At 33.1% G+C, this 10,339-nt stretch overlaps 1 protein-coding gene across 1 annotated transcript; it reads right to left on the minus strand.

The window, feature by feature from the left end:
- Positions 1-215: 215 nt before the first annotated feature.
- LOC122296516 (lupeol synthase-like) lies at positions 216-7,029 on the minus strand. Its single transcript, XM_043106283.1, has 19 exons — positions 6,930-7,029; positions 6,363-6,560; positions 4,855-5,043; positions 4,578-4,667; positions 4,200-4,397; positions 3,835-3,919; positions 3,553-3,719; positions 3,231-3,419; positions 3,012-3,125; positions 2,754-2,873; positions 2,532-2,654; positions 2,332-2,430; positions 2,134-2,190; positions 2,004-2,050; positions 1,774-1,917; positions 1,423-1,600; positions 1,224-1,304; positions 782-865; positions 216-601 (listed from the first exon to the last, which is right to left on the minus strand). Exons 2-19 carry the CDS (start codon positions 6,555-6,557, stop codon positions 491-493), a joined length of 2,271 nt encoding a protein of 756 aa, XP_042962217.1. The 5' UTR covers positions 6,558-6,560; positions 6,930-7,029; the 3' UTR covers positions 216-490.
- Positions 7,030-10,339: the final 3,310 nt, after the last annotated feature.

Here is a 10,339-nt window from a genome sequence, read left to right on the forward strand (position 1 = left end):
AAAAAAAAAAAAAAAAAAGTGGGTTACTATAGATGAGATCGGAGGTTGATTCTCTCTATATATGACGATATCTTGATACGTTGGAAAGTTTCTCAAGATGAGACTAAAAACTCGCGAAGATTTTGCAAAGCGTATTCGATGTGAAAAAATTACAAACACTCCCTCAAAAGGAACTAAAAGAAAAAACTAGAAGACTTATATAAATATTATCCATTAATTGGTGATATATAGTCATGTTTCTCACAAAGGAAGTATACATTGAAAATCATTCCATATATATTATGCTTACACTAAGAAACTACACCATTACACACAGGTATTACATCTTGCAAAGTGCCTAAGAATTGCGTATACCCTTTTTCAGGCACAAGAATGATTGATCGATGAATCTATACATTGTTGAACATACTATTCTATTAATTTCTCAAGCTTATTTGGACTAGAAAATTACTTTAACATGTTATCTTTTGCTTGCATAAGCATTTGGATATTATGCAAACAGAACTCGCTTCCGATATTCTCCAAGAGCCCATATGGGAAATATGTTTCTGTATGATGAGTAGTTTAATGTACAGTTCCTCATAAATACTCCGGTAATTTCCTGTTGCCAATAACCATTAATTATGTTATCTTTGGAATTATAATTTGGTATGTAGAAAGATGTTATTAGAAAAGAAAAGAAGAGAGGAAAAAGAAGAAGAAGAAGAAGAAGAAGAACACACAACTAAGATGAACACAAAAATTAACTGAAAGTGTTGGATTCTGAATAAGCTAGAATTACCTGTTGAGGGAAGTCACCATCTTCCATTTGTGAATTGATCAACAACCTTACCCCACGATGGATTGGCGTTGGGTCTATCTCGGCCTAATAATTTATAGAAACATTCAGAACAAGCTTATTGATGTTTCCTAATAAAGCAGTTACCAACTTTCATCCCTGTAAAATTGTTTTTTAAGTCCTAGTTTTTCTATTCATAAGCATATATTGTTCCAACTCAACTTGGGTTATATTCATTTTTTAAGCTCCAAAATGATATCTATGTGTATATTTCTTGTTTAAACATGCATTATATTATTTAATATATTCTATTGCATGCATTGTTTGCTAGATTCTTGAGTTTTTAAACCATTTCTACACCCATGGTGACTTGAGTAATTTTCATGATGTAATGTGCTAATGCTAATATACAGAACAACTTAAGAGAAAATGATGGATGGACAACCTGCCCAGCTTCAATGAGGGATAACACAACCCATGCAGTTTGGACCAAATTTGCACGATTTCCTTCAATATTTGTCCACACCTGTTTCAAAGGGCAAGTTACTTTAGTTGTCCCTTTTCATTTCACCCTCGTTTTCTTTTTCTTTTTTCTAGTATTTTAGTAATTCACATTCAAATCAAAAAACCAATTGCATATGTACCTTATTTTGGCTTGAAAGGTAACTCTCTCCCCATCCACCATTGGGTAGCTGCTTTGATAGTAAAAATTCACAAGCTTTGCGCAATGCATGACAATTTTTATAGTTTTTGCCAAAGGCTGCCAGTCCCCCTACAGCAAACCATGTACCATATGTGTAGCAAATCCCCCAATGTCCATACCTGTATTAGTGCTAAACTTACTTAGATATGCTTATGTTTCTCCTTTAATAACAAGAACATTAGCCAAAAGAAAAGTTACAAAAAAAAAAAAAAAAGTACAATCTGCAGAAATGTGTAGAGTAGTTTTGTTTTTTTTCCATTTTCAAGAATGTAATATGGAAAAAACATAGTACCATGATCCATCAGGTTCTTGTACATCTTCAATGTATTGAATTGCCCTAAAAATGGTATTGTCTATCTCTATTCTACGGTGTTTGGGATAGAATTTCTGAAAGAGCACCAACCCTTGAATTGCTGATGAAGTGCACTCAACATACCTATTATAAGGTGACACAATTTTGCTATTAGGAAGCAAAGTATGACCAATTCTATGGAAATTGTTTTGATTGTGAAGATATCTTACTCTCGCTCGATAAGAGTATCTTCAAAAAACTCTGTGGGGTTGAACTTCTGCAAATAGATACAAATTTTATAGTAGTGAATATTAGGTTGAAACGACCAAACCAAATCAATTGGCTTGTTGGATAAGTTACCTCCAACCAACCAAATGCTCTTTGAGGCTCCCAAGCTGGGAAACCACCATTTCTACTCTGCATTGGCAAATAAAAGGCCAATTACTCAGGTAAAGCAATATAATAAATGAAAGAAGTGAATTGGACAATCTAACTAGAAACAAGTTATGTTCTTTGTTAACTAATTCAAAAACAGAATATGTATTGTTGAATCCTTACTTGTAGAGAGAGAATGACATTAACAGCATCATAAAATCGCCCTGTCTCTATCTTTTCCCCAACTAAGTCCGGTGACATTTGTGAGAACAACAGAGCAACCTACAAAAGCAAATGTTTTGCTAAAATTTTTTTTCCTTTAAACAAACCTTATGAATTTATGATTTTGGAATGCACATATTTAAGTAGAGGTGAGTCAGTACCTTCAACCCTTCTGCTGTGCAGTCAGAGACTTGCCAACCATGATCTTGTGTTGAGAATGTCCATGCTCCTTTACTTATGTGTCGGTACATAGCTTTGAAGTCACCAGAAGGGTTTTCTTGAACCTAGAAAATGATACAATTTTGTTAAAGCCAAATATCATGATTATGTCAAGCATTATCTACCATCAAACCTTGTAAGGAGCATTTGACATTTATTATGACCTGTGAAGCTTTGACAAAGTCATGTGATTTACGCAATGTTGGTCCGTACTCTTCATTCAAATTACATGAGAGAATCGCTTGGATTGCGAAACCCGCATCCCACATTTGACTACCGAAACTCTGCACGACATACGTTGGGAATCATTAGTACATTTCTAGATAAAAGATAAGATTTCAAATGGATAAAAAAATCTCAATTCTTTAGGCTTGAGTACATGCTTTAGGTATATGTAATTTGCACTAACATGATCACATCACCTGAATTTTTAACCCATCTTCAGCAACCCAATAGTTGTCAGGAATTCTAGCTAGATGAAGCTTGTATGCTTCCCCATTCGGATCTTGGGCCCAACAGGCAATCAAACATAGCACCTGTAGTACAAATGACCTTGACAAATTAGTTCATAGAGCACACATCAACTGGTATGATCTATATGATTGCTTTCCATTGTAGTTGTAACACTAATTAGTGACAACCTTCTCCACGCTTCCAATGCAAATGTATTTGGTGTTCTCGTCCTCATAATGAACATGATCAATTGCAGCTTTAAGTGCCTTGTCTCTCAACAATGAAAAGGGCCAGCGGGTCAGAAGAGGTTCTACTGCGTGGTGAAGAAATCCCCATAGCAGATCTTGTATAAGAGGATGTGGATAATAGAGATCCTCCTAAATTTGCACATTGTGTAAGTTTCATGTATACATTATTTCGTCAGAAATCTTTATATTTTCTTAAGTGGGATCTAAGATGGAGGTTTATGACATGAAAAGCAAATGAAAGATATAGAGACTAAGGATTTACATTTGCAACAGTATTCCGGGCTTTGTTCCAATTAATTTGATGGTAGGGCTTGTTGTACAACTCTTGCCTTAGTGATTGAATCAACTCAGTGATTGGACCAACAAACCTTTTCCCATATAAATAAGACATTGGCATATAAACCAAGCGGCAATAGCACAACATTTTGCCTGTATCTCATATAAATAACAACCTCAAGTATGAGACAATATCATTGCATTTTGCCTACATCTCATATAAATTATAAATTGTGCTTTTCCACAAAAATGTGTGAAAGGAAAGAACCTGGATGAATTGGGGAGATTTGTGGAAGAAGCCAAAACTCTGGAGGCAATGGATTGCAGCCAGACCACTCATATAATCCCAGTACCTATCCATGTTAGGAAGCCTCTGAGTTTTCATAATACAGTAAAGATTATATAGGTTTGAGTAAAATGCTTTCATCATTTTGTAAGGCAAATGGACTTTTGGGCTACAATCTAACCTCTCAAACTCAGGTATATACATTTCAATATGAAGATACTTCTAGTTGGACACTAGAATATGCTATTTTATATTTCTTTTATTTGTTGCATAGACATGTAATATTACCATGAATTCTTGGCAACTAAAATGAAAATATAGTTCATATTTCAACCGGTTATACTTACCGTGACCCAAAACTTTCCCCAAGATGGAATTGCCACTAAACCACCATGATCAAGGATCCATTTCCGTCCTCTGGCCATAGCCTTATCTTCACCATGTTCAGGTCCCTCTCCAAGTATCCTCAAGGCAATATAGCTTAAAGCTGAACCAAACATTGTGCTATGACCCTCAATGTGGAAGCCCCAACCTCCATCTTCATTCTGTCCAACAAATAAATAGTCAATATACATATTTACATATTGATCATATGTGTATTTTTTTTGTACATAAGTTTAAATTTAGCCAAGTTTTTAGTTTTTGGGGGCATTTTTGGCTGCCTGAATATTGGGTTATTTAAAAAGAAACTTGTGCTTTGTATTTAAAAACCAACAAAACTATACCTGATGATTATATAAGTATCGAATAATTTCTTTCTGGTGTGCTGGTGAAAAAATGGCATTCAGAGCTCCAGTAATGTATAATGCCATTACCTGCATATTTTAAAAATATGAAATTATGTTAGAATTATTTCATTGGTAAAGCATTAGTGTTAATGCTATGCAATAAATTGTACCATTGAGGGGTGATATAAGTTAAAAAAGTATATATATAAATATATATACTTTTTAAACTTATATATATATATATATATAAAAGAATGGTGCAAAAAATACATACAAAGGGTTGGAGGAAAAACAAGGGGCCAGCAGATTCAGCAGGCCAATGGCCATCGTGGGCTTGAATAGATGAATAGAAGGTTAGGGCTCTTCTTAATGTTGTGATGACTGCTTCCTTTGTAATCACCTCAGTTTCTTCCACTTGGACTGGTGGTGGAATTGGCCCACTTAATGGGTTCTCTTTCCTAAGCTGTGAGGTTTTCATATCAATTAGTGAGATGAATGCCCTAGCTAGTGAAAACTAATTCCAAAGCCCTCAATTAAATTTTTCTAGATTCCAACACGAAGTACATGAACAATATGATCCTAAGATATTTTTCAAGCATTTTTGGGTGGTGATTAACATCTATGAGCTAGGTCTATGATCAATAAAAGATCTCTTAAAAGTAAACTCACAAACTAATATAACTTGATATAGTATATCAGATAATTAGAAGACCGTTACTTTTCATGTAAAGTAGATTTGATATTGTATCATATGAAATTACTTCAATTTATAGATATTTTTTTTTTAGATGTCTTTATGGATATAGCACTTCTCATTAAATAGATAAACATACAACTTTGAAAAAAAATATATTTTATAACACTGTTTTAAATAGAGGCCGAATGATTAATTGTACATGTAAAATTTGAAATTCAGTTTTAAAATATTAGTATTTTTCATTTAGTGACATTATTACATTAATTGATTGTAAAATGAGTTGTAGTATAAGTACTGCATGAATACCATTATTCATTGCTATTACCGCGATTGATTTTTTTTCCAAAGTAGATAAGAAAAAGTAGCAAAAAATAAAAAGGCCAAAAGCCAACGGAAATCTGGGATTTGAAAGTTATATGCATATATACTTTTAAGTTGCTGCTGCATTTTTACTTAGTCCAAAAGCAGATCAGAGAAATATTAGAACAAAAATTTTCCATGGAAATCATGCAATATTGGAATCGTGCAACGGAGAATTTATAGTCGGAAGTGTTTTCTTAACAAATTCTATCTTGTAATTTCTTTCTACTTTAAATTATTGAAATTTCTAATGTTCAAACTTCAAATGCAATCATTCAATGGAAACTGGCAGGTTTTTTTTGTTAAATTGTTTTCTTAACTTCAAGTTTTACTTGATGTACCTCAACGACGGGAAAATGGACGGCAAGAACTATATAGAAAATGAATCATATTTAAATCTCTGAGGAATAAACCACTAATTCTATTGTTAGATGAACCTTAATTTCTTTGCGAAAACATCCTATAAATCAAAATATATACATACATACTTCAAGCTCTCTCTCTCTCTTTTTATGCAATGTTCTCATGCCCAAGTAAAATTAATCATCAAGATGTCCATATATAAGCATGATCAGAACTGAACCTTAGGAACACAGTTTACTGAGTTGATATCTTGTAATCCACGTTGCACCGAGAAAAGGAACTAAAAAAAAGATAATATCTATCTTCCGCAAAATATATTTTTGCTGGTTGATATATGAGAGAGAGAGAGAGATATGTGGAACCTGCATCCTCATCAAAAGATCAGCACTTTGCTTCGTCCGAAGCCGATTCCTCTTAAACTCCTCTCGGACCCTTTCAACTTCAGCACGTTCTTCAGGTGTGCCGGCATCAGGGTCGAATTCCCAATGTTGTCGTCCAACGAAATTGTTGAGGCTCACCAATCCTGGACCTCCTTCGGCTATCTTCAACTTCCACATCCTCTGTGAAACAAATAAATTACTACATGCATACAAGATGATCACTAACGAGCTATTGAAATATGTACAGGGGAACAAGGTGATCAGAGATCAAGCGTACATGCATGGAAAGACAAAATATAATACACTTTGAACTTTTCAAATATCAATACATTGCAACTTTAACTACTGACACATTTATGACTACTACCACATGCAAAAAGAAGTTGGCCAATTTGTTAGCTGCCAAAATAGCTAATCTCATGGAGACCCCGGCCGGAGACATCTTTTCTAACACAGTACGTACTGTTCATGATAATTTTCTTGAGAAAATTGAGAGTGAAAATGATAAACAAAAAGTAGTGGCAGAGTGGTACTCTTCTTCTTGAGTACCTTAAAATGTGTTTAGAAGACGATCTCTGTTTGTGCCCTCAGACTCAGACCAAGAGGCGCCGATCGAGTTTAAAGATCACAGCTTAATGGAATGAAATATAATGGAAGCTTTCCCTCCCATTTATAAGTAGGTGCAGAGAGAGAGAGAGAGAGAGAGAGAGAGAGAGAGAGAGAGAGAGAGAGAGAGAGAGGTGGTGATCGATTGGTCTGTACATTTGTCAACGATCAATGGAACCCCGGCCCCATTTGTTGTGACGCACACTTTTCTCTGAAATAATGTAAAACTACTCTTGAATGTAGTTCCCTATAGCAAGTTTAGCAACAGATCAGAGTTTGAATGGCTCCCTAATTAACTTTTCGCGTTTCTTCTTTAGCTAACTATGCACGTAATATTCTATTGTTCTTAAAATTTATTTTTTTGGATAATGCTATATACCATACTACCATCTCGATTGTATTCCACTCTATATGATGTGACGCATTTATCACCATTTGATGATAAAAAAATATGTAATGAATGATTATTCAATAGCGATAAATGTGCCATATCTTATTTAATGTAATATAAGTGGGATGTTAGTATGGTATATAAAATTTTCTTATTGAATTTGAAGAATTATATTTCATATATATATAAGCTTTTTGCTATATTTTACTAAGTACGAAATGGACAGCTGACTTTTTATTTAAAATTATATCATCTTATTTTATTTTACTATCTAGACCAAGAGGCACCTATCGAATTTAAACATCGATCGATCCCCAAATGGAATGAAATATTTTACTTCACCAGCCGGCCTTTAGAAAGAGGCTGGCCGGAGACATTTTTTGTATCAACAGCTCACGCATGCACGTACACATCATACTTGCAAACAAGAATACTTATAATAAAAAAGGCCATTTTTACTATATAAATAATCACGCATGCATGCATGCATTCGGAATATGATCAAGTCATGCTCTGTATTATTTTCTGGGATATCAACTGCATGACATCATGATATGCTCTTTAACAATTAATTATAAATATGTTACATATTTATAATTGTTTTGACGGGCGCATCTTGGCCTGGGGTACAGCCTGCCTACCTCGATCGACACGTGCGACGTGCATGAGTACTAGTTCTGTTACGACTTTGCACCACCACCATGCATGTATTCAAGACTAAAACAATGACCCTGAAATCATCTACAAATTAAGCCCTTAGCCACTGAGTAGTATTACGTACGTACGTATGACAGATTGCACACATCATGACAAAATATACCGATCGACTGAAATAGTAATGATCTCATTCTCGTAGTGCAAATTCTGATGTGCATGCAAGGTTTGATTAAAAGAGCAGCATTTTCTTGATGAGTAATGATATACTATTAATTTATTTATAATTTATAAATAATTTTAAATATAATAATATTTTTTATTATATTTAAACACATTAAATTATTAATAAAATTAAAATAAAATTTAAAATAATATAATTTTTTTATATAATTATACTCAAGTTGTTAATAAAAAATAAATTTATCGTTTTCTTTTCTTAATTTACAAAGAGAAAAACAAATAGATTCTGGTCAGTGGTGCTTTACCGTACGTTAATTTTTTTTTGACTTTTGAGGATGAAAACTATGACAGGCCCACCTATCACTCATTTTACTCAAGTACTAGCCTATAATATCATTACAACTTTTATAGTATTTGCAGTAAGGATCCTTTTTTAATTAGTTCCTTATTAATGCAGCTGTCACCTGTCAATCAATTCTCTCTTTGAACTTGCAAATCACCTATTTATGAGGGTATGCTGATCTCCTCTCCTCATCTTTACTTTTCAAAGGGCCATCGCTATAGTCGTCTCTCTCGATCTCTCTGTGTCTCCAGCTCAGCAAATCTTAATTTTTAGATTAACCAGCTAGCTTCTCGCTAGGTACCGATTTTGAGTGCTCCAAATAGATTAAAAATATACATATTCTGCAAATTACTCATGCTTGCAAGAGAAAAGAAACAATCCTCACAAGTTCATTGAAGGAAGCAATCCTTGCTTGCTTACTCATGCTTGCTTGCTTGCAAGAGAAAAGAAGCAATCCTCACAAGCAATCCTCACAAGTTCATTAAAAAAAGTATTGATTGAAAAGAAGCAAGAAATGAAAAATATCGTCACAAGTTCATTGAAGAAAAACATAGATTGTTTTAGGCAATCCAACGTCCACAAGATTCTGGAAATTACAAGATCTAAAATTATCTTGTTCACTCTCATTTCCTCTCCTTATACCTGTTTATGACATTTTAACTAATTTCTCTAACAAGCGAAAACAGGAAATAAAATGACAACAAGAACACACTCATTTTGGCACAGGATATAAACGCAACATTTTACACTCATGAAGCACATCGTTTTGATACATTGATTTTAAGCTACCTTGAAACAGTTATTATAGTTATTATAGTCTACTACTATAATATATATAATTGTTTATATATTATATATTTCAAATATAATATACTATAATATATATTATATATATTATATAATATATATTTCAACTATATATATAAATGATATATAATTTACAATTAATATTGATTATTTTTTCATTCAATCAATTAAAATTGAGTTTACATGAAATTATATAATATTATATATAATAATTATATATTTTGGTCCCAATACGTTTGAACATATAATACGTTTAAACATACAAGTTATATGTTCGAATGTATTAGAAAAAATGGCGAGATTTTTCCTGCTTTAATTTTGGAACCCTAAAACGTTCGAATGTTTTGTTGTTACGTTTGAACGTTAAATTAGCAATGTGGGTGGCATAATTATACGTTCGAATGTATTATAAAAATTTTGGACATGATAACTTAGTGTTCGAACGTTAAATTAGTTATGTTAGCAAGAAAATGAAACATTTGGACGTTCATTAATGTTTATTGTATTACAAGCAGAAAATAAAACTTTCACGCACGAGAAAGTAAATTCATCATGTTTTCATCTCGTGCGTGAATTGAGAGAGAGGGAGACAGTTTTAGAGAGAGAAAGAGGAAGAAGAGGAGGCTTAGAGTGAGAGAGGGCTAGATAGAGTGTTAGAGTGAGAGAGAGTTGGAGTGAGAGAGGGTTAGATTGAGTTAGGGAGAGATTTTGTGTATATTGTTTTTCTCCCAAAGGAGAAAGAGAGGTAAAGTTTTTTTTTGTAAATGTATTTACAATTTACATTATATTTGTCAATTTTTTTATATGTATTTAACTACCTAGTTTTGTGAATTTTTTGAAGAATTGTTTGTTGTGACTTGTTGAAAACTTGTGATTTGCAAAAAGAGGATATTGTGAGCACAATGTATATATACTAAACTCTATTGTTAAATTTTGTTGTCAATTTTATCTGTGATAGGATTGTGTTGTACCATG

This window comes from Carya illinoinensis, chromosome 15 (genome assembly GCF_018687715.1).
Source record: "Carya illinoinensis cultivar Pawnee chromosome 15, C.illinoinensisPawnee_v1, whole genome shotgun sequence".
NCBI classification, from domain to species: Eukaryota; Viridiplantae; Streptophyta; class Magnoliopsida; order Fagales; family Juglandaceae; genus Carya; species Carya illinoinensis.

Coding starts and splice junctions, on each gene's coding strand:
- LOC122296516 (XM_043106283.1), bottom strand. CDS start 6,557: ATGTGGAAGTTGAAGATAGCCGAAGGAGGTCCAGGATTGGTGAGCCTC. Junction 5,044..6,362: donor ATCTTTTGATGAGGATGCAG/GTTCCACATATC, acceptor AAAACCTCACAG/CTTAGGAAAGAGAACCCATT. Junction 3,920..4,199: donor GGGGAAAGTTTTGGGTCACG/GTAAGTATAACC, acceptor TAACATGGATAG/GTACTGGGATTATATGAGTG.